The sequence below is a fragment of the Ostrea edulis genome, chromosome 3, assembly GCF_947568905.1.
Source record: "Ostrea edulis chromosome 3, xbOstEdul1.1, whole genome shotgun sequence".
NCBI lineage: Eukaryota > Metazoa > Mollusca > Bivalvia > Ostreida > Ostreidae > Ostrea > Ostrea edulis.
This window is the reverse complement of record NC_079166.1, coordinates 14065582-14091253: the sequence shown is the minus strand read 5'-3', so window position 1 is coordinate 14091253 and position 25672 is coordinate 14065582. Positions and strand designations below refer to the sequence as shown.

Below are 25672 nucleotides of genomic sequence, written 5' to 3'. Positions count from 1 at the left end.
AAAGAATTCTACTAGCTCAGAAATATACAGCCGATCGTTTTTTATGGAAAGCATTAACTGCCTTCTGATTTTCTTTTGTTATATAATGATGTGTGTATATCATCATGTGGTAAGTTTCTCTCATTATGTCGTGTGAACAGCAGTAACACTACTCTAAAGGCAGATTTCCGGGAGAAAATCTCACTCTGGAGTCAGTATTCGGGAGGGGGGATCCCACTCTAGACCCAGTTTTTTTCGAGGGGGGATATTTTACTTCAGAGACAGTTTTATAGGGGGGGGGGCTACTCTAATACCAGTTATTGAGTGGGAGAGGACTAGTTACAATCAATTCAGGAGTTGTAAAAATAAAGAGTACGATGCTGAAAAATACCCAAAATTAATTCAACAAGAACACTCACCTGTAAATGTGATGAGCCACGGAAAACCAGGCTTATTAAGCTTTTTCAACAAAATGAGATTTTAACATTTTTTGATAGGTTTTATATCAATAGATAAAGATATGAAATATTTCAGTGAAACTCCTTATATTTATTGAGTTATGACATTGCAATATTGCCATCTTCCTCCTGAAAATTGCATTACGTTTATGTAACGTTACGTTAGGTGTGTAATATTTTTGTAATCTTTACTGCTACTGTTATTTAATTTGAGTAAGAATAGAAAATGTTTACTTTTGAATAATAATCATAAATTCATTATTTTCTTGACAACAAATTAATAACAGTAACTGAGAGCTATTATTATATTTTAGGAACTCTAACTAATCTACCAATACTAATTCTGGGATAAAAGTGCAGACAGGTAATACATTTTTAAAAATTGAAATTACTTAATTTTGGTCACAGAGTCTTTCGCTGGGTACTTCACTGATAATACCTGACTGGTTCGTGGTGATTTTAGCGTATTTCGACGAATTTCTTCGACAAATACAAGTGAAATTTTACTAAAACTTGTTCCCACCGATTATTTGCACTGGTAAAGGTATTGCTAAAACGCGTAATGGAAAGCAGAACGGAACCAATACGTATAGGCGAAACTTTACATAGAACGATTTTTTTTTACTATCATAACTTGTAAAAATAAAGAGTACGATGCTGAAAACTACCCAAAATTAATTCAACAAGAACTCTCACCTGTATTATATGTTAGTTTATTCAGTTCTGGTATATAAAAGTAACACCTATTTCATAGATAATACAAACATAACATCAAATAGTGTGGAAATATACAATATAACGAGATGGAAACATACAGTCAATAGTTAAGGATATACACACACAGTCTAGCTTGTTTCATGTGATATACATTTACCCTGCGATATATTTCAAGTCATGACTGTGTAGTGATTGGGAATAACTACTGACAAGTTTTCAAGTGAATAATTTTTGTTTCTTTACTTTTAATAGTAGAAAACATATAGTGTAGTGATGATCTCAACATTGTGATCTTGATATTGTGCATCACTTCCCTGAGACGCAGTATTTGTGTTTTAAGATTCTTTCTTGTGTTTATGTGATATTCTATTAATACATATCATAAAATGTTCCACTGTTGATTTATCACTATATGCTGTCAACAAGGACAAAACAAACATGATCGAGATATTCTGTACAATTTGTTCAATTTCACATTTTGTTCTGAACTAATAGATTTAAAACAACCTTTAGCATGTCAACATGCCTTTTGGGGCCCTTAAATGGTCATACGAACATCTTGAACATGCATCATTTATACAATGTATTGTACATCTATTCAAATGAATTATTTTCACTAAAATAACTTTTATCAATTATCATTACACTTTTTTTTTTATTTTATAAAATCCATGGTTATAGTTACCTTTTGATATAGGTGCAATTTGAAAGCTTTGAATGAAAACAATCATGGTTGGTTATGGAAACACCCTGTCATGTAATTGTTAATTTACTAATGAAATAGATTTCAGTTACGTAAATACACGAGTTATGAATTGCCACGCTTCTTGCTGACATACTCATGAAGTGAAGAGAACCAACAACTATACAATTCCGGCGTGAGAGTATCTACATGTAGAAACGGGGAAAATATTTGACATTACATAACTTGACTACTAGTAGTAATAGATAGCATGACCGTCTTTATGCAAGTTAAAATTTGCTTTTCAATGATAAGCACAAGCTTAATTACAGACAGGAATTGTATAACTGTTTTGAAATTTCATCATATATTCATCTCAATCTAATTTCTGGTTACAACAGCTTTTATTTCAAAATCGCATTGCACTGTGTATGATTTAAAACTTGTTTTATAATAGACAATCAATCATAAGAAGGCAACAAAGTTTATTAAATGAATCTTATCTTTATGCATCTTGATATACTATAAATGCATGTCTCTTATATAGCTACTGGAATGATGCCCACTTTTAACTGATTACGTTTATATTTGCCAATAAAACCTTATGAAAACAGAAAGTGAATACAAGTATATTATAATGAGTGCATAAAACTTCCTTGATTAATATGCGTCATAAATGATTATAACTTAAACTTTGGAATTTACTGAGCGGTAGTAATGTAGAATTTACAACAGGAAAGCTCTATTAACTACCATCCAGAATGTAATGTTTTATTTTGTTTTATTTGTAGACCCAGGCACTGAAGGATCAGAAAATATACTCGAAAGCTATAACATTACTATGAATTACAATTGCAGGTGCTCAAATGTCACAACCACGTCAATATCAAACATAGTATAAATACGTACATTATCTTTACATTGTATCTATAATTCAAGTAAATAGCATACATGTAACTATAGTGTCCAGTCTGAATATGTATAACACACTCGTGGATTATATTCCAAAGTCAACGTATTATCAATGTAATTTCACAACATGTAGCTTTGTAGGGATCTGAAATGAATAAAAATGCTTTCAAGATGCAAAAAATCCAATGAGAGAGTTACATGTATTATATATTTATATCCATCCACTAGAGGTGGATAATCCACTAAACAATGGTTTGCGGAGGAATTGTCTAGCGTTGCTCTCTACGAGGTCCCAACAGTTACAGGCCTCCATTACATTGTTGAATGGGTTGGCTGGATCCATCACATAGCAGGAGTCATCACTGAAAACCCAAGAAATTTGCGTATAGTTCAAACCACCATTCTAGATTTTCATTCATACAAATCTTTCAAATTCGCCACGTTATTCAAATGCAAATTACTTTTTCCTAAAGCTGCTCAAAGAAATGTGATTTAAGTTAATTATAACTTCTCAAATTATTCTACAAAACAATCACCTGATGTATTTGTCGGCATTGTAATTAGTATTCCATGCATGTTTCAATCTCTTGTAGTTTACAATGGACAGCAATACATGGTAAAACCCTTTCCGCAGGTCAAAATTGACTGGTCCTCCAGCGTCTTCCCATTCCCCAATTGTTATCAATTCCAGTGGATAAGAGGATGGCAGTCGTTGTCTCCCGGTGCTCTCCTGTCAATACAAAGTACCAGATAACATACATTTAAACGAAAATGACTAATGTCTTCTCAAATGATAGTATTTGTATACTATGTGGTTCTTCATATGGCATTACTTCAAAGCAGGTTTTCCTCCAGTATTTGACCAAGCGTATCAAAGTTTTCACTTTTGTCGGAACACCGGAAACAAACGAAATCTGTAGTGGGGCTAGTGCCGCGGAATAGTATTCACGCAGAAATGGCGAATGGGCGCCCATCGTCTTGTAAATTTCTCTTTTACTTCCTGCCAAAAGGAATATTATTCTTGAAACAATTTTGATATTTTCTAAAACTCACCAGTGCTAAAAATATTCTTCAGAGAAAATTTCAAAAAGGAATCTCTGTTATTGTAATTATGCAGAACTGATTACAATACATTTATTGTTGGTTCTATTTCATACACACCTGTCCCTAGAACATTAACACTTGGCAGAATGTCAACGTCATGAGTATGACCGGCGTGACATGACAGCGAGACTTTGACAGCGTGGGCAGTAGTTCCCTCCACAGTACAACCAGCGTGAGTGCCGAGGTACAGTTTCATCCTGTCCAAAATCCTGTTTAGAGAGTCGCGCAGGACAGATATGGAGTGAAAACGCGCCATAAAGACAACAAGGTCCGCATCTGACTTTCCCTTTACCGCCGTTCCCTTTCCAAGAGACCCACTCTGTAAAGAATATCTTTTATTTTCATATATATAACTCTTGTTTTTATATATGATTTTTCTTTTTATTTCTATATCTTAGATAAAATAAATAACATGCTTATTCTAATCAGTATGCGTGACCTTACCTTGATAATTTCTGATGGTCTCAATTCATCAGGAAAGTTGTTTTTCATGAATTGGCAAAGACGATGAACTACTGCTTTGCAACTGGCGTTGTATTCTGCATCAGGTTCGATTTCATTCTTCACAAATGCGTTTAAATCGCTTGTTGTGACCGTGCTGAGAGGAGAACTGGATGATGGGTTCGATGCACTGCTGTGTGCAGGGAGTATTAGAGAAGAATGAACTGCCTGTTGTTGAATTGAACCATGTTTCATTCCATCATGCTTAGCTTTATCCCCTGGTGTCCTAAATCGACGTTGTGGTTGACATATTTCACAGACTTGGGGAAACATTTCCGGATTTAATATCCGATCAGCAAAAGAATATTCTCTCGCCATTATTAGGCAGTACCGGTATTCTAAATGTAATAAAAACTTCCAAATTTCAAAACTCAAAACATCAAATTAGATTACTAAGTAACATGGTAACCATGATAAAATAACTATATATTCTAAATTTGATGACCATCACGGCTCGTGTTTATCAACCGATAATTATCAGTTTTTTTAAGCTATCGTTTTGAAAGGTTCCCTGTTGGAAATAATTATATCTGAATTGAAATTAAAACCTTGTCTAACAAGAAAACAATCCCCTTGCAATAAGAATCTTTATGATAATACGATCTTACCTGAACATTCACGTCCCTGTGAGGTTATTTACTTTCGATATCACTTGTTTTTGGAAAACATCTAATGACGTGTGTTTATTTTTTAAATGTTTAAATTTAGTAACTGGAAATTGAACATCGATATCGATTGTACGGTAAGGACCATGCAAAACGTTTAAAGTGCAATACGGTGCAGTCGGTGACATTGTAAAAATATACACTGTGTGTGTTTTTCACAAAATGAAATATCATTAATAACTCTGCATGTAAAACTTATACGGTAAAAATTTTGATGTACCAGATGCGCACTTCGACAAATAATGTTTCTTCAGTGATGCTCAACCGAAATGTTTGAAATCCGAAATAACAATCCAAAATTCGCTGTCATATCATTTTCTGAGCACTCGTAAGTTGTATGTAATATCTGTCAGTTCTTCCATTTGTTTCATAAACTAAACTACTGTAAACTACCTTTTGTATGCATATAAGAATCGAAATCACGACTTGTGGTGCAAAAATTCAGAATAAAAAACACGAACAACTGGACTGCAGCACATCTCTAGATTAACCTATCAGATAACATCAAAAAATCAACATTTCTTGAAATTTTCAAAACACGTCTTAAAACTAATTTTTATCAATTAGCGTTTTAGATTCTAACATGTATAAACCGTGTTTTTGATTATGAACATAAAATAATAAAACATCTTTTAACTATCGATCTTAATCGAAATCGCGACTTGCGGTGCCAAACATCAGAACAAAAAATGCGGACAACGCCAACTCAGCTGGGCTTCAGTATATCTCTGGAACAGATTTTCTTAATTATCTTATTATTTCCCTAATCAATGAAAGGTGAAGATAGCGAACAGTGATCAATTTCAATTAATTCCATTAGACGTTTTGTCTATTAACTGTCTATTAACAATACTAACTTTCATTCATATTTCGATTCGATATATCCCTGTGAGCTCAAAATAAAAGACACCACATACTCGTCCACTTCTGCTTCATACTTAGATATTTTATTGAAAGTAGACATTAACGGCAAACTGACAACTCAACCTTATGACAAAAGGGACGATTTCAACTTCTCCATCGTCAACTTCCCATATTTATGCACCAATATTCCATTATCACCTGAATATGGTGATTATATCTCTCAACTGATTCGATACGCAAGAGATTGTTCTGCGTATAGTCAGTTTTGAAATCGAGGCAAGCTACTGACAAACACGTTGATGGTACAGGGGTTTCAACAGTCTCGATTGAAGTCAGCATTTTGCAAATTCTATGGTCGTTATAACGATCTAGTTCGTAAATACAATCTATCATTGGGTGAAATGCTGTCTGACGTGTATCATACCGATTGTTAGACCATTTTTGTCACACTGATTTTGACTACGGATAACTCCGTTTACCTGATCAGGATATAGGACTCACGACGGGTGTGACCGTTGACAGGGGATGCCTACTCCTCCTAGGCACCTGATCCCACCCCTGGTGTTTCCAGGGGTCCGTGTTTGCCCAACTATCTATTTTGTATTGCTTATAGGAGTTATGAGATTGATCACATTGTTCGTTATCTTTGCCTTTCATTAGGCCGTTCTTGGCAAACTGATTTTGACTACGGATAACTCCGTTTACCTGATCAGGATACAGTGCTCATGGCGGGTGTGACCAGTCGACAGGGGATGTTTACTCCTCAAAGGCACTGATCCCACCTCTGGTGTGTCCAGGGGTCCGTATTTGCCAATTAACTATCTATTTTGCATTGCTTATAGGAGTTATGAGATTGATCAATGTCCGTTATCTTCACCTTTCATTCTAACCAGTATAAAACATTTATTCAAGAAATACAGAATGGTTTCTTTCTTTTTTTTTTTTTTTTTTTTTTTTGGTCATATTACGCCCAGCCAGTAAATTAGGAAAATTACATAAATACAAATATCCGCGAAACACTTGTCGTCACCAACCTGTCCCCTTTCCCCAATCAATGTATGCAGCTATCAAGTATAGTATAAACTTAACAATACGTATTGCACAAAGCTGACCATTGGGAATGTAAATATAATAGAAAACTTATACGGTACCAATTTTGATGCACCAGATGCGCATTTCGACAAATAATGTCTCGTCAGTGATGCTCAATCGAAATGTTTGAAATCCGAAATAACCATGAATTTTTAGAGCTATTTTTAGGGGAAAACAGTGTGCCAAAAAAGTAATGTCAAATTAATCTAAGGATAAGAGCTATGCGTGAGGGAGATAATCCTTAATTTTTAAATGAATTTCTAAATTTGTTAACAGCAATTAAATATACATCCGTATTTTCAAGCTAGTAACGAAGTACTTAGCTACTGGGTTGTAGAGACCCTCGGGGACTAACAGTCCACCAGCAGAGGCCTCGACCCAGGGGTCATAATGTAAAACTTATATACGGAATTCAAAATTCACGTTGTTTGAAGATAACTTATGAAATATGAAACTATTTAACTAAATTATTAATCTTTGATTTCCTAACAAAGGAATATATCTCGTCAACATTAGCAACATTCTTTGTCCAGAAAAATTCAATTTAAGTTTTTAAGTCAATACACTGTATTTTGTACAATTATACATGTACTATATAACATTCAAACTACAAACCTTACAGTGAATAAGTATAGACAATCTTATACTTAACCCACCTACGTGTTCTTCTTTTAACTATAGTCCATTTAGACATGTCATTACTGGTGGTGTCCTTATAGCTGAAATCACTTATTTTGACGAGTGCTAAATTCAGAGTACCCTGGACTTTCAATTAGCGATAGAACATCATCATTATTATGAATTCTGTTGAAGATTGTGCCAGATGATGGGCTAAATATCAAAAAGAAAAACTTGATACCTTGTCGGAATGAATGAAATGTACAAGGGAAATATCAAAATCGTGTATTACACACTTCAAAATAAACCATCTATCCTTCTGTTTAGTAAACCAGAAGCAATAAAATAATTAGATATATTACAGGAGGGTACAGATTTCTTCCAGCTGACAAACCTTGAACATTGTCTTTGTAAGGCTCATTATTACAACTGCATTTGAAATGAACTCCAAATTAATTCCACATTTGGTAATCCTACATACACTCCAACTGCCCTTTTAAAAATATGAAATTCTTCAAAACAATGTTTTAGTTGTAGACACATTTAATATCCCATCCAATGGGTCGAGTGAATGAAAGGCGAAGATAACGAACAGTGAATCTCATAACTCCTATAAGCACTACAAAATATATAGTTGGACAAACACGGACCCCTGGACACACCAGGAGTGGGATCAGGTGCCTAGGAGGAGTAAGGATCCCCTGTCGAATATGAATATGAGTTACCGTACCTATACTGGATTCCTAAACTTCAGGAAAACCATAGATACATTACTGGATCTAGTAAATATTCTACCAAGTCCCTATCTGTGATCATCATTTGAAAATATAAAGGACTGAAAAGGAGGAATTTTCTAACGTCTATGCCATCTGTGGTATCAATCAAAGTGGATTATACAAAATTCTAAAGAACATTGAGTAAATTTAAAATCACACAAACTTTTTTTTTCAAATGAACATCGAACATATGAAATTACATTACTTTACAAAACAATTCCTCGCAATAGATTAAAGACTAGATTTTGGCAGCATAGACAGTTCTTTCGTCAATAAAATTGGAACAGTCATTCAAAACATTTCTTTGTTAAACACCACTCTAATTTTACACACAGAACTATGAAGTTGATATTTAAAAGTTGCTGGAGTTTCTCATTGACAATATATTCGAAGTCTTTGATGAGCAGGTCTTCCAACAGTTTGTTTCAATTTCCATACTCCGATTTCTGCCCATTTATTAGCTCACCTGTTTTATATTTTAACGAGGCAGAATTTATTAGAAAACTTCTACATGACAGGAACAAAGTCCTTGTTGTGGCCCTCAACTCGATATTGAGATATATTGATGACGTTTTATCCATTAACAATAATCATTTCCCTTCATGTGTCGATTTGATGTATCCCTGTGAACTCGGAAAAAAAGACATCAGAGTTCTCCGCATCCGCTACGTGCTTCGATATTTTATTGAAAATGAATATTAAAGACAAACTAATAATTCAATTTTATGACAAACGGGATTGATTCAGCTTCTCTATCCTCATCTTTCCATATTGTAGCAATATTCCATTATCACCAGCATATGGTATTTATGTCTCGTCTTAAATGATTCGATACGCAAGACCTTGTACTGTGTATTATTAATTTTAAAAATCGATGTAGGCTACTGACAAATAAGTTGATGTTGCAGGGGTTTCAACGGTTTCATTTAAAGTCAGCATTTCGATCGCCAATTCTATGATCGTTATAATGATTTAGTTTGCCAATGCAGCCTATATTTTGGTTAAATGCTATGTGGCGTGTTTCATACTGATTTTCAGGCTGTTCTTGACACACTGATTTTGACTATGGACCACTTCGATTACCTGATAACCGTCTAGAGGTTAGAGTGGTCACCCCGCATGCGGAAGGCCGGTGTTTGAATAACGGCCGCGACACATATGTCATTAAAATAGGTAGTGACAGTTCCATCGCCAAACGCTTGGCATCAGGTGTGAATGCCACGGGCCCTCGGAGATGGCCTCAACTTTTTAGGGATGTCCCGCGTCATAGTAGGTGTAGCACGCTAAAGAACCCTCACTGCTCAATGGCCGAAAGAGAGAGACGTTAAACAATAATACAATTGTTTACCTGGTCAAGATATAGGGTTCATGACGAGTGTGGCCTGTCTACAAGGGATGCTTACTCCTCCTATGCATCTGATCCCACCTCTGGTGTGTCCAGGGGTCCGTGTTTGCCGAACTATCTATTTTGTATTGTTTATAGGAGTAATGAGATTGATCACCTGTGTTATCTTCACCTTGCCTTGGTGTTTAAAGCCAGTTGTATGTTGCATCTGGTTCTAAGTTTGTAAGAAGTAATTTTCTAGAATGTGCATAACCGCATCATTACATAAAACAGTTTATCTCTTTACTTACGTGTAAAAACTGTTATGAGATTGATCAATGTTTGTTACCTTTACCTTTCATGATCTACATGTATGTGTGTTATGTCTTATGGACACAACCCCTTGCCATCCAAATGTCGGAACTATTTATCTCTCTCATATTACAGCGTACCACTGTTTTTGGCATCTTCGCTAGCCAAGAGTTTATGATCCGCTCTGCTTCTTTACAACTTGTAGAGAAGCGGGCCGAATCGTAAACTCTTTGCTACCAAGATGTCTTACGGGCCCTCTATGCAATAGAAAGTCAACGTGTGCAATATGGTACTTCGGTTTAATACACAGATTGTTTTCTCGTTGTCAAACAAGACGTATTGAATCTACTTGCACGCAAATCACTGTTGCAAAACATCTTTCCCACTATGATGGTCGAATAATAGATTAAAACAAAAGATATACTGTATTCGAAAGAATGATTTACCAAGTAAATATTACTCTGTTCATTTTAAAATACATTTTTCACTAGGGAAAGGAGGTGCTTCATTGCTTGATCCGCCTTTCAAAAATGCAAACAAAAAAACCATACGTCACAAGACCATAAACTGAGAATATACTTAAGTATAAATTTCAAATCCAGCTAACTTTTGAAATAATTTTCACAAATAATGAAATTTTAAGTATATGATTGGATTTGAATTTTTGAAAAACCTGGATCTTTTTTAACAATTGTGCTAGATAAATTTTAAAATATAAGTAATTAAAAACATTGACTTAAGTCTATTGTCAGTTTATGGTCTTGGGGCCAGATGACGTCAGTAACATTAACATGTAGATCGCGATTTGCTACTTGCTTATAGCCAACATATTTTTTGTGTCGGATTTACTATTAGCGACAACGTTGCATACAAGGGTAAGATTTGATGTGGTAGAAATTTTCATAGAGTGAAAAGCCGCAAATTATTGCATTTTCTGATATTTGATGACTTATTGTATGTATTTTTCGTAGGCCTTTTTAATGCAATTTCCCGTAGTTTCTCTATCGGAGCTGAGCTACCTGAGCAATTTCAAATTCGATCTTTAAAGGGCAGTGGAATATGTAATCCTTACATAGCTTACATTTATTTTCTGATTTTCTATCATGACAGACATGACGTTCAATAGGCCTAATTACGTTCACAATAATTTTATATATAGGCCCCGTAAAACTAATATGGCTGCCTTTACAGCTAGACATGCTAAGTGAATCATTGCGCCGCTCAATTGACTTGCATTTTTCAGAATTCATATTCATTTTGATAAACGGAAGTTAGTACATTTGTTTTTGCATTGAATTATAAGGAATGACTTTAATTCTGGGGCATTATAAATCGTAAACTGACTCAAACCAGGTTATACTCGTATAATATTCCCCAGAATTAAAGTAATTCATTACATGTATATAGCTCCTGGAATGATGCCAGTTCAGCTTATCAACCTTGTCGAAAACAGAAATAGCATCAATCGCAAAATGTACAGCACGCAGCCTATATGAACATTCCTTCAATAACATATTTCATGATTTTAGATATAAAAAAATTGTCATATCTTTATTTACTAAGCGGCAGTAATGCACAACATTATGGTAACTAATTTTGTATTAATACCATCCAGTAAAAGTTCTATTTTGTGAACCCAGTTCGTTATACATAGAACTACTTTGCCAATGTAAACGTTGAATGATCAGAGCCCACAGCCATAGAACCAGCTTCAATGATTTCATATCTCATTACATGATTATACTTAAACATTACATGATGATACTTAACGTAGTTCCACATTCCTGAGACGTCATAAGATTTTGTAAAGTCAATGATTTAATGATTGGAACATGAATTTTGTTGGAGTTGTTTTCAATAGTGATTGTAAACAATCTTGTTAGCCATAAAATAATTCAAAAGTCTTAGTTATATTTGAAAAGTCAATGATATGTTTCAAAATATTGAATCCAAGGACAATAACTCTGTTTTCATTAAATTATTTATCAAGTCTATTATGCGATATATTTCTTTTATTTTTCACAAAGATTTTGCCAAGGTGCTATGGAATCATTATCTGTGTCTTTTCATGAAATTGCATAAAAATGTAATCCATGAATGGTTTTAAATAGCTCAGCTGTATGATGCCAGACTACCGTTTTTTATGGGGGTATACATACTCTGGAAGCTATAGATTTGAAATTGTTAAGGAAAGGTATGGATTTTTTTCATAAATAACTATAACAGATGTGCAGCTACTAATATAAACAGAAAAAATTATATCTAAACCATGCTATAAGGAAAATATATCCACATTTGTTTGGTTTTTAGCATTTTAGAGAATAACGCTAATTCAATAATTTTGCACATATTATTCTAAAACTTGGTGATGATATTGAAAATAACATGTTTTAAGTTATTGACATATTTCCTAATAAATAGATGCAATTTAAAAAATATTTTGTTGTTTTTATTTTAAAATAACAACAAATAACTCTTTCCAATGAATTTCATAAAAATCTACACAGGGGTACATGACTTCAGTAGTGTCTGTAATGAAAATTAATATGTAAATCCGTAACTTTTTTGCCTTTTATTCATTACTCTGAATGTTAAAAAAATTGCTTCAGCATCAGGATCGTGATACGCTAAAACTCGAAGCACGTTACATCCAAAAAAGGGTAATGTTTGCATTTACTCCCCTTACACCGGACGTTAGGGATGCGCTTACCATTGCAGTCCTAAACTTCACTAAGATTCAAACAGTGTATAGTAAGCTTACGTTATTAAATTCTTTATTATGCCGAGTTTTAACAGAAAAACAAGGTTCAGTTTCTTCGAGTTTATGGAGAAAACATTCTAGAATGTGAACGTAAAATATTGTGGAGTTTGGGAAGGATGGTATTATAGCCGTATTTGATGTTTACTTCTGTCCAAATTGCAATGCAATATTAATAATGAAAATTTCGGAAGAAATTCGTTTTAAAAATAACAGACAACTAGAATTAAAAGTACAGTGAAAGCATGCGATATGATCAGGCACTTAGCATCGGTTAAAAAAGGAGTGGGGGTTCATTTCACAATATTGTCTGAAACTTCTTGACTAGTGATTGTTTTGTAAAAATCAATTCAAAGGTCTAAATCCTCAATCATGGAAGGGGGGGGGGGGCAACGATTGATCTCTCAGTTCAATTCATCGGTAAAATTTTATATAATTTGCACTACAATTAACGACAATAATACTTTTTTTTTTAAATGAGGGGGACCAGCCTATCAATGGATCGATATCTGCACGTAAAAATAACTAACTCTGCATGTAATATTATTATTTATAAGGGGGTAAACTCATCGGCGCTATACGTGCCTGATAATTATTTGTGTGCTCATTTGAATAATTATAGTGCAAGAAGAGTTGTAAGTTATTTGCACAAACATTATTTTTCAAGCGACCACACGCGAAAAACATTTGAGATGAAATATTACACTACACTAGAGTTACAAATTCGAGATATTCTGTTCATTAGCATCTGATATACCTTTAGCAACAAGTAACTTGTCCAGTGTGAAATGAAAAGTCAATGTACGTGCGTTGGTTGCACGTGTGATTTCAGGCATATCCAATTGTGTTTCAGTTGTCGAAAATATTAATAAAAAATATTAATGAGGAATTGCTGATGTACTAAAGACATCCTGATTCTAATCTAAAGAAGTCAAGGACTTGTTAATATTTACATACTTTGTTACATCATGACCATAATACAACCTATCATTGGGTTAAATGCTGTCTGACCTGTTTCATACTGATTGTTAGACTGTTCTTGGCACACTAATTTGACTGCGGATAACTTAGTTTACCTGATCAGGATATAAGACTCAGGGCGGGTGTGACCGGTCGACAGGGGATGCTTACTCCTCCTAGTCACCTGATCCCACTTCTGATAGTCCAGGAGTCCGTGTTTGCCCAACTCTCTACTTTCTATTGCTTATGATAGTTATGAGATCGATCATTGTTCGTTATTTTCACTTCTCATTACAATGTGTTCGAATGTTACACCTGCGTCAATATCAAACATAGTACAATTACCAAATAAACCTAGTTACATGTATTATATATTTAGATCCAGCCATTAGAGGTGAATAATTCACTAAACAATGGTATATGGAGGAACTCTCTAATTTTGTTCTCTACAAGATCCCAGCAGTTACAGCCGCTCATTGTTGAAGGGGTTGGCTGGATCCATCACATAGTAGGGGTCATTACTAAAAATTCAAACATAGTTTGCATAAAATTAAAACCACATTCTAGATTTTCATTCATACAAATCTTTCAAATCTACAATGTTCTTCATAAGTCAATCACTTTTGCTGAATCTAGTTCCAAGAAATTATTTTTTCACATTATTCTACAAAAGTAATCACCTGGTGTACTGGTCAGCATCATAATTAATATTCCATGCACGTTTCAATCTCTTGTAGTTTGCAATGGCCAGCAATACATGGTAAAACCCTTTTCGCAGGTCAAACTTGTCTGGTTTTCCAGCATCTTCCCATTCCCCAATTGTTATCAATTCCAAAAGAAAAGAGGACGGTAGTCGTTTCCCAATGCTGTCCTGTCAATACAACATGCCATGAAGCATAATTAAAACAAAAATGAATAACGTTATCTCAAATTATAGTATTTGTAAACTACATGCTTTCTCATATGACATTACTTCAAAACCGGTTTTCCTCCAGTATTTGATTAACCGTATCAAAGTTTTCACTTTCGCTGGAACACCGGAAAGAAATGAAATCTGTAACGGTACTAGTGCCGCGGAATAATATTCACGTAAAGATCGTTTATGGGCACCCATTATCGTGTAAATTTTTCGTTCATCTTCTGCAAAAAGAATGTTAATCTTTGATATTTCCTAAAACTGATTATCAGTATGAATAAAGACAATATCAAGAGAGACTCACGGTCATTCTCATTATGCAGTACCGGTTCTTTAATTACAATACACATATTGTTGGTTCTTGTACATACCTAGAACAATACCATCTGTCTCTAGAACGTTAACACTTGGCAGTATGTCGACATCAAGAGTATGACCGGCGTGACATGACAGCGAGACTTTGACAGCGTGGAGAGTGATTCCCTTCACAGTACAACCACCGTGTTTGCCGAGGTAACGTTTCATCATATCCAAAATTACTTCTATAGATTCATGTAGCTCAGATATGGAATGAAAACGCTCGAGAAAGACAACAAGGTCTGCATCAGACTTTCCCTTTACCGCCGTGCCCTTTCCAAGTGACCCACTCTGCAATGAATACTTTTAATTTCAATGACTTGATAAAATGAAAAATATGCTTATTCTTTCCCATGTACTATATTTTACCTTGATAATTGCTGATGGTCTCAATTTGTTGGGAAAGCTGTTTTTCATAAATTGGCAAAGACGATGAACTACCGCTTTGCAACTGGAGTTGTATCGTTTATCGGGTTCAATTTCATTCCTCACAAATATGTTGAGATTGCTCGCTGTTACCTTGTTGAAGGAAGAACTGGATGATGGATTCGATGCACTGCTGTGTGCAGGGAATATTGGAGAAGAATGGACTGCCTGTTGTTGAATTGAACCATGTTTCATTCCATCATGCTTAGCTTTATCCTTTGGTATTCTAAAGCGACGTTTTGGTTCACATACATCACAGACTTCTAGGAACTCTTCAGGATGTCGTCTCCGATATCCAAACCGACGTTATTTTGCCATATCTAACTTGTGCTGGTACTCTAAGAAGTTGAAAACCCCGCATCATCGAAGTTTATTTGAACTTGGTATTTAAAATACAAATACAACAAAAGTGTATCTGGTAAATATCACGGCGGTTATCAATGTACACACACACACCCTCCCCCGATATAATGCCACCCCCGTTTTAATGCCAAAATTGCCGAGGTACAAACGTTGGCGTTATAACGGGGGGTCACTGTATATCTATTAATCACGCAACAGAAACACGCATACAAGTACCAGCATGTATGGATCACATGTAATTTATGGTCATAAGCTACAAAGTGTATATAAAATAGATGCATTTGGATAAAGGAGAAATCAATATGATTTTTCATTAGCCTGTCATAATCAGACTTTGATTGATGTTAACCCACCCCCATTTTGGCCCAAACACACATTTTGTTTTTATTTCTGTTACAGAATAAAGAAAATAATTCAAATTATGATAATAAATTCTATCATTACAATAATGCAAATTGTGTTTTCCTAACAGATTGTGTTTTCTTTTCATAGAAAGATAATTTCTTTTATAAGCATGGAAAAAACTTGGAAAATAGCCTTCTCACCAGCGGTCGTGCATGCCCAGTCTGATTAAAACCACCCCATCCCATTATACACTAAATACAACCTCTTCTTACACTCGCGCGTCAGGTAAGGAGATAATTCGGGGGGAAAGGGGGGGTGTTAATCAAACTGCCGGACCCGGACAGAGTGTTATTCACTTGTTTTAGATATCATAAAATATAAATATTTTCTTTCATGAAACGACAAAGCATGGCATCAAATCGCGGTCAATTAATCGTGAATTTTTCATAACAAAACCGCATTTTTTCCCCTTTTTAGTCGGCCTATGTGACTACATCAACTTACATGAACGTGTTTATACTGAATGCATGATCGTTTGGGTCATCCTGCAACAGGGGATCCAGGGCATCTTCTTCTGATGACATCAGGTCGTTTTAAAGATGTAAAATACAAGCGTTCGCTGTGACAGTCACGGTGAAGCTGTGTTTGTTTGTTTTCGTTGAAACGGAAACACGTGTGTTCTCCGTGCACACTTTCAGAAAACCCCGCGAGGCCTGCGATCCGGATCACGGAAAAATAAAAGTATACAGGCTATATAGGCGAACTTCTTTTTTGTTTTCTTTCTTTGGCAGAGAAAAAAATTATTACTATTCCGAACAAATATAACGTTTATATCTGAATTTGAAGTACTTTATTAATCTTTTTTAAATTCAATCTGCCGATGTAACATTCTCAATACTCGTTATTCACACCGCGGCCATTTCGAATCGAAAACGAGGCTCGGAACGCAAACAATGGAATCCAGCACTATCAGCACTAAGTCAGCTTGGAGTAAAAACCTTCAACATGTCCCTCATATTACTCAGGATAAAGTGGAGAAGTGGGCAAATGAGACTGCCAAAATCCCTAGATCCAAACAACAGAAGGGTTACGGCAACTTTATAGAAGGTTTTATACATGAAGTCGAAAGTAAGTATAGCTCTGTGGACAGTATCACTATGACTATACAACGCTGACAATATTAAACGGTATTTGGTAGTTGGATGGGTTTTTTTTTTAATTTCATAGATAAAGCAGTATGGGAAAATAGCAGCTAAGTGACTATGAATATTCGTGGATTATGATTTTAAAGTTCTAAATACACTTTTATTTGTTGCTGATTTCGACCGAATTTCCTCTATATATCAGCTGTTTATCAGGAAATAAGAATTTAGCTGGAATTACTTTTCCTATAATTATGCTACATGTATAGTATATATTCATTGTATCTTACTTGCTTAAGATATCGAGTAATGGAGTATAAAATCAGTGGAGAATTAGGATTTTATATCATTTTGTCTCTTGCTTTAGTACAAACATGTGAGGATGTAATGCGTGTCAGAGCCAAGGCATTCCCATCGATGAAAAAAAATAATCCACCATATAAGTTAATGGTTCGCTAGTTCAATAGTTTAATTGTTGGTTGTTTCATTTAGTTCACATTGATTTTAAGTATTTGTTTGTTTGTTTTTTGGAAAGGGAGGGGGTAGTTTTGTGTATGTGTGTTTCTTTGTTTCACTATTGCAGACCAGAGGTATGTTTTAAAGGGAAAAAAATTATTTGAATTATTCAAAACATGTCCAGCAGTCATGAATGATAAGTTTCAAATAATTGCAGAATAGTCAACCATTTTTCAATTTACTTGAAAAATACATATAAAAATTTGTGATATTTGCTTATTTTGACATGCCATTAAATTAAAATGCCGATGGTAATTTCATTTTCAATTGTAATTGATTTATTATTTTTTCCCTTTTGAAAGTTTGCTTATTGATCCTAATATTTATATACAAAACACAAATAGATAGGGAGGTTCAATGATATGATATGAATATTTTGTGCAATATGGTAATAAGCCAAATGTTAAATTTAAACTAGGGGGCTATATACATGAACCCCTGATACACTGCAGGAAAAATATTGGTTAATTGTGATAGATGTATTGTTATTGTTCATTTCTAATGTGTTTTAGTACAGATTGACAAAAAAAAAAATAAAATTATATAAAAACATTTTTTCTTTTGCAGGTTGAGTTTTGTCGAACGTCTTCAGACATATTGCTTTCACAATGTGAATGTAAAGCTGGGAATGGGCACTGTAGTCATGGTGTAGGATTATTGTACCTTTTGTGCCACTATTTAAGGTATCCATCGTCAAATTTCTCACATTATATTCTTATTTTTTTGTAATTTAACAGTTTTAAGAAACATACTGTATTTATAATTTTAGTTCATAATTATATATTCTAAATGACTTTCATTTCTAAAATCTTGAAAAACATGTTTAAGTTAATGCTAAAGTAAAGAAGCCATACTGCAGACAAATGATGATATTTTAAAAATTATTAAGCTAGTAATAAGGCCATTTTTATTACACTTATAAGCTACAGAACAATGCATAATATTTAGTTTTTAGTGCACATGAGCTTAAAGCTCAAGTGAGGTTTTTTGATCACTTTGTCTGGTGTCCGTCTGTAAACTTACAGCATGGTCATGAATACTCATATTATTATGCATGCATCCCCAGGTAGTGCAGGTTCAAGCGTTCTCAATCTGACTCGATAATACACGATTAAACAGGGGATTGTCATAATTGGTTTGATTACTATTTAATCCGGTTTAGTTAAGTTGCATAATTTGCATAAAGTTTATGCCTAATCCATGCTTGATATATAACACCTTTTTTATTCCTATGAGGATATGCAAAGTTTACAGCTTACATAGGCAAGATGATGTTTGACCATGTGACCTTTGCCTAGGAGTTTGAACCAAATTTTAAAACTTTAACTTTTCTCTTAACTTCTGAATTGTGAGTGATAAATCTTTTTTTATTTTGTGTATGTATACATCCAACGTGACAAAACCTTTCTTTTGGTACCAGATTTTTTTTTTTAAAAATCACAATAGCTGTACAACAGCAGGGCCAAGATGACTTGTATGAGCTATGTGACCCATGAACTTCTTGTTAAAAATCTAATCCTCAACAAAATAATTTGGCTTTTTATATACTTATTATATAGACTTGGTCTGAAGGCTGTACCACCAATGCAAAGTAAAACGTCTTTACCGCAGACCTGGCATGTTCCCCAGAGAATCGAGGGTTTGGAACCAAAACCAGTACATAGTTTAGAAATATGCAAGGTATTTTTTTTATGATTCAAATTTATTTGCATGAAGGATTTCTTAGTCTTGTCCACTGAAAGGGGGGGGGGGATACGACAACCAGACTTGAAACTATAATCATCTCCAAATTCTTTTTTCATTTAAAAATTACCTGTTTACACTCCACACCTGCAAATACTGGACCATTGAATCCAAGTCTACATAATTATAATATGAGCTGTCTTGGTGAATGGTGATTGTTATTAAAATTAAGATTGCTGATGTAAATAACTATATATATATATATATATATATATATATATATATATATATATATATACGTATACTATATGTGAAGCTGAGATATTAAAAGAAAACCCCCTATTTTCTCTACATTCAATACTGAGTCTGTAAAGGTCAAACAAACAATTTTGAAAACTAATGCCTAAATAAACAGATAAATTGTTGTTCTTTGATAAATTTCATATGTTCCCTCCATAATTTTACAGGTGAATCCTAAAAAGCAACCACCTAAGAAGAAAAGGCGGGTCACTGAAGGTGTCCTTCCAAACATATACTGTCCGGTTAAAACGATTCCGTGTGTACAGTTTAAGACGACATTACTTGAGCAGTTCACAGCCATGAAGAGCGATGCACAGATTTTACGCATTTTATCTACCGACAGTTCAAGTGAAACAGAGTCTCTATCTAAGTTTGGACCAGTACCCAAAGGATCTGTGCTTTCTTATCAACAAAAACCACATACCTCTGTTGATGATATAATAAACCACAATGAACAGCAAGAATTCCCTGATTTATTACTTCCAGAACAGCCTCGTCATTATAACAGAGTGTTGAACAATGCAGAACATGATGTTTTCATGGGCATGCACATTGATCGTCCTCATGCGTTGGAATTGGAGGAACAAACGCAATTGCAGAGTGTCACTAAGTTATGGCACAACATTCGTCGGCATAGGATGACCTCGACAATGTTTAAGGACATATGTGCAAGGAGGACAGATCATGAGAAGTTAGCTGTGCGTCTTTTAAAATCCAAAAATATACAGACTGTTGCTATGAAATTTGGCTTGCAAAATGAACCTGAAGCAGCAAAATTATATTCCGATATAACTGGAAATAATGTGTACTTGTGTGGCTTTGTTATAAACCCAAGTTCTCCGCATCTTGGAGCATCACCAGACAGAAAAATATATGACCCAAATTCTGCATCACAGTATGGACTTCTAGAGATCAAATGTCCGGACAAAGATTCTTTTCAAGAATGCGCGTACCTTAAAAGGACCAATGATGGGACATACAAACTCAAGCATTCTCATCAATATTACTACCAAGTGATGGGACAGATGGCACTTACTGGGCTCCATTAGTGCGACTTTTTTGTGAAATGTAGACAGGATTACCATAAAGAGAGAATAAACTTTAATGAAGAGAAGTGGGAAGAAATCAAGTTGTCTCTGGACAGATTTTACTTTAATTATTTCTTGCCCGAAATTCTCAGAATGATGTAAATGCATTTATTACTTAACATCGATGTCAGTAATTGCTGCTCAGAATTTATTGAACATAACAGTATACAATACTTCATAGTGATTTTTGTAATCTTGATGTTGCCAGAATTGCTTTTACCTCTATAATTGGTATATGTAATTTAATTTCAGCAAGGCTGAGGAATATATATCATGAGACAACTTGCTATAGTACACTGTATTTCAATAAATATATACCTCTGTAATTTTCGTAATTATAATGGTCATTGCTTATCAACATAAAATTCAAATTTGCCTCGATGTAATCTACTCATAAATAAAAACTTTTTATTTCTTCAAATATTTATTTTATATCGCATGAATAAGTTGTACACATGTAAATGTATGTGCACTGAAAACGTGTACTGCTATACAATCATAAGTTTATAATTGTACTGATAACAAATTGACAATACTCATTGAAGACATCATAGAGACATCTCTATAAAACACTCTGTAAAAATGACATATTAAATGTATTTTTTTTAAACCCAGGTACTTTAGAATTTCACATGTATATATTCAATGTTTTTATAACAGCTATAATGTACAAGGTCTGAAAAATGTCAAGTAAAAGCTGTGAGAGGAGTTGATTGCACAAAGTAGATACCTATTACAGGGAAGCCCACCCGCCATTCACCATACTATAAGACAGATGCACGTGTGCAACTCGGTCAAAAATTAAACAGTATTATTGGAGTTGTGAGATTGATCACTGTTCGTTATCTTCACCTTTCATTAATAAGATTCCTAGTGCACGTAATCACATTTAACTAGAATAGAGGTCCTCTGAAATTTGTTAGTATTGCACAAACAGTCCATATCTGATTAATGGATGAAGCTAAATTAAGAGGAATGACACCATCAAATATATGATATTCTTTTATCCGCCTTATAGCTCTTTCAACATGAATACGAAGGCGTGCTATTTCATGCGTAAGTGCTACCTCCAAAGCAGAAAATTTACCCTTTTCACCAAGAAAAGGAGGTATTACCAAAGAAGCTTGTTTTTTCTCTAATAAGTCCTCAATCAAAAACCCTTTATCAGCCATGACTTGGTCATTAGGCTCCAACAAATCCAAAATTCCTGACAATGCAGTAATAGCTTTATCACTAATGTTACCTGTGTACATTGAACTAATAAATGCAACAGCACCACAAGGTGTAATCCCAATTAAGCTTTTAAATGTTGTGTGACTTTTATAATACGAGTGCATTTCAGAATTTAATACTTTTGAGCTAGGAGTTTGAACTTTAATTTCTGTACAGTCCAAAATCACTCTAACATGAGGATAAGTTTCTTGAAAACATTTTGGCATGTTACTGTCAACCACACAACGAGGTGGCCATAAAGGTAAACTACCAAGCATTGTATACAAATAATTTGCCCATGTTATTAAAATTCTACTCACTGAAGACTGAGATATGTTAAATCTAACAGCCAAGTCCTGTTCTGGAAAACCCTGACGAACTCTACATAGGAACATAAAAAACTGATCAATTAGTGGCAATGCTTCATTACGGATAACATTTAACTTCATGTTTTCCACATTTGAGGAATGTCTCTGCATTTGCGTCCACCTGATCATTGTTTCTGCTGTTGGCTGAAGAGCAATAAACAAACATTTTAAGGTTTCATAATTTTTAAAACCAGTGTAAAAGTTAATCAACTGGGGATCTGTGGTGAATCGTTCTACAGAAAAAAGTCTCCTTTCTACTGCTACAAGCTTTTCCTGTAAATCCTTAATTTCCTCTTGGGCTGCCTGAAGTTGGTCCTTGGTTGTAGTATGGACACTGTAATCATGGTCATTTGAGACAGGTGGTGTTAATCCAGTCTGATCCACAAAACAAGACGATAATTCTGGCTCTTCCTCAATACTGCAATTGTTATCCTCTGCAGATCGTACTGGTGACCTAAATGTAAATGTTGAAAATTCATTTTTTTTAAATGCCAAAGAGCATCAGAAACAATTAGTCCCGACCAAGCAGTGAGGGATGAGGACTCCTCATTAACAAGTACAAATTTTTTTTCACAAAGCAGAACATTGATACAAAGATCCAAAAATGTATTTTTCTTTAATATCGCATACGTAAATATATGGAGGGGGTGTTGGTGTTAATGCCAACCTTTATTTTTTTATTTGAAATTGCCACCTTATGGATTTCAGACTGAGGGGTGGGGTTAGAGTATATTTTTTTTAAATTAAACTTTTTAAGTAAAAATTTATAGTAGAAATTTCAATAAACAGTGAATTCATTATCAAAAATATTAAGCTTGTTAAACTGAATAAAATATATTAAAAGCCATTTTGTTAATATTTTTAAGCGGGTATTATTTCAATGAAGCAAAAGGTAATTCCAAACAAAAAAGGCCTTTATTTTGGCCCAGTTTTAATTCAATTCAAGCTTCAATTGTATAACTTTGTGAGGTTGTCTAAAAACCCCTCAATGAGGAGTAAACAATTTATAAACAGTTTTAAGTCAATTTAAAAGTTTTTCACTGATCTTATATACATCTAAACATTTGTTAACTTACATGTTTTTCAATGATCTTCTAAGTGGCCTGATCCGTTTAACTGGTGAATTCCAAGCAAATATGCTTGGTACACTCCCTGGTTTTAAAGACCGTATTCCATTCAATGACCGCCGTACTTCAGTTGGAAGAAAGTGGGCTGAACAAACCCTTGTTGCATCTGATATCTAAGGAAAGAACAATATACATAGTAGCACTAGAACCTGTAAATTATATGTTGTCGAGTATTGACTAATTTTGTGTTTTAAATTTGGTCATTTAAGATATTATCTAAATCAAAATTGCAATAAACATAAATCTTTTTATTCCATATAATCACACCTTATTTGGAGGTGCTCGTAAACATTTTTGGGGTGCTTGTAACAACATGGGCACTTTTGGGGGCATGGGTGACAAATTATTGGTGCTCAATACTTGGAGTGAAATGTTTTCTGGGCGAAGTCACAGAAATATTGATGTTAGATTTTTGAAAATTGGTCAATTTTGGGCAGTTTTTGTCCCGCACCAAAGGCTCCGGGGCTGCTGGAGTCCTGAAATTCACAGTTTATGTCCCCCTTGTCCCAAAAATGATTCAATATATGCCAAATTTGAAAAGAATTGGACTAGTAGTTATCGAGAAGTTAAAAATGTTCAACTGTTACCGCACGACGACGGACGACAACCAATATGCAATAGGTCACTTGAGTAATCTCAGGTGACCTAATATATATATATATAATGAAATTGTTATAAAAGACCAAGTACCTTCAAACTGGTTCAATTACTAAGTGTTAAACATATCAAAGAATTGATTAATTTAGGTAAATACTTGTAATTAGCATGTTTAAAAAGAGATATAGCTTTTGTTCTATTTATGTATACTCTCCTGTGTGATGTTTGTTTATAAATATCATATTTATGTTATTCTGTTTTTTAATCTGGTGAGTCATATAACTCATGGATAATAAAGAACTATCATGCATGTACCTGGACAGAGTTGCTGGACATTAAATAAACAGTGATTTAAATTAGGAATTGGGTGACAGGTGCTGCAATGTACAGAGCAGGAGATTTACCTTCATTCATTCATTAATTTTATTTGCTCAAACCACAATGAAAATGATACATTTATTTAGGTACAATACAGAATTTTCATGAATCAATACATGTAACGTCAGAGGAATATATATACATGTAGGTACCTACAACTAAATACAGTGAAATATACATAAATATGTACAAAAACTTGAGAAAGCGTGTTAAGGAGACTAATTCGTATATCTTTAAAATAAACATGCACAGGTTTTTAAGGTTTTTAACCAGGGTTGGGCCCCCGGTTTTAACCGTCCCGGCCAATACTCCCTAAGTGGTCAATACTGGTCAATTGTGATTTAAATTGTCCATTTTCATATTTTTGTACATTTCTTGCAAAGATAAATTAAGTCTTTTTATTATATGGATCAATTGTTGATTAATATTTTTCATTAGATAATCAAATGTAATTTCATAAATTTAATATATTTGGTTTGCTGAAACTGACCGAAATATCTTCAGTACCTATCAGAGGGTCACAGTTCTATAGCATAGCTTGACGATTGGAGACAGACCTCTTAATACATGTACCTGGGCAGATTAAGAATAAAAGGTAGCTGGACAGTACCTGAGCACAGGAAGCAAAGTTGACAGGTGTTAATAAGCACAGACTGGGACCAGAGATGACCAGTGTGCCTGTTATTGTTATGAAAACATCACCAACTCACCCCCTCAAATGTTTATTCAACAGTTAAAATGAAGATTAATGAAACAATACTTATAGGTAGTTCTTGTTAAACTAAGGAATTTGAACAGACATTTTTATTCGGGGGTGATATGGTATTGACACCTTCTTATATTATTGCACACAAAATTATCGATTCCTGTGTATACATGTACGTAACTACTCACTCTGAAGTTTTCCCCTATATCCCTCCGAATTTTAATAATCCATTCCTTCCTTTTGATCTTATCCGATGGGAATTTGTGGAAGGACAATTCCCTCTTGAGGTCATAACGGGAATCGTTGTTGCAAAGCGGGACACAACAGTGATAAGCCGTACCGGTACTGCATGTACTTCTGTTACTCGCCATCTTGTTTGCGTTCCGAGCCTCGTTTTGAGATTTGATGACGCAACCCGTGAATAAA

At 34.4% G+C, this 25672-nt stretch overlaps 3 protein-coding genes across 5 annotated transcripts; 1 reads left to right on the top strand and 2 right to left on the bottom strand.

Moving 5' to 3' along the window:
- Window positions 1–2593: 2593 nt before the first annotated feature.
- LOC125674826 (2'-5'-oligoadenylate synthase 1A-like) lies at window positions 2594–16650 on the bottom strand. Of its 2 annotated transcripts, none has more exons than XM_056160150.1 (6): window positions 16634–16650; window positions 4297–4691; window positions 3910–4171; window positions 3582–3748; window positions 3285–3478; window positions 2594–3110 (listed from the first exon to the last, which is right to left on the bottom strand). In XM_056160150.1, exons 2-6 carry the CDS (start codon window positions 4669–4671, stop codon window positions 2960–2962), a joined length of 1149 nt encoding a protein of 382 aa, XP_056016125.1. In that variant the 5' UTR covers window positions 4672–4691; window positions 16634–16650; the 3' UTR covers window positions 2594–2959. The 2 variants fall into 2 exon arrangements, with proteins under 2 accessions (XP_056016125.1, XP_048768093.1); XM_048912136.2 differs by lacking the exon at window positions 16634–16650 and adding an exon at window positions 4962–5112.
- A 380-nt stretch (window positions 16651–17030) lies between these two features.
- Window positions 17031–21273, top strand: LOC125674821 (uncharacterized). The gene is made up of 4 exons (XM_048912125.2): window positions 17031–17257; window positions 18355–18470; window positions 19347–19467; window positions 19938–21273. Exons 1-4 carry the CDS (start codon window positions 17246–17248, stop codon window positions 20817–20819), a joined length of 1131 nt encoding a protein of 376 aa, XP_048768082.2. The 5' UTR covers window positions 17031–17245; the 3' UTR covers window positions 20820–21273.
- Window positions 21264–25672, bottom strand: LOC125674830 (uncharacterized). 2 transcript variants are annotated; one of them, XM_048912144.2, is made up of 3 exons: window positions 25435–25672; window positions 23515–23678; window positions 21264–22892 (listed from the first exon to the last, which is right to left on the bottom strand). In XM_048912144.2, exons 1-3 carry the CDS (start codon window positions 25615–25617, stop codon window positions 21752–21754), a joined length of 1488 nt encoding a protein of 495 aa, XP_048768101.2. In that variant the 5' UTR covers window positions 25618–25672; the 3' UTR covers window positions 21264–21751. The 2 variants fall into 2 exon arrangements, with proteins under 2 accessions (XP_048768101.2, XP_048768102.2); XM_048912145.2 differs by lacking the exon at window positions 25435–25672 and adding an exon at window positions 23833–24313.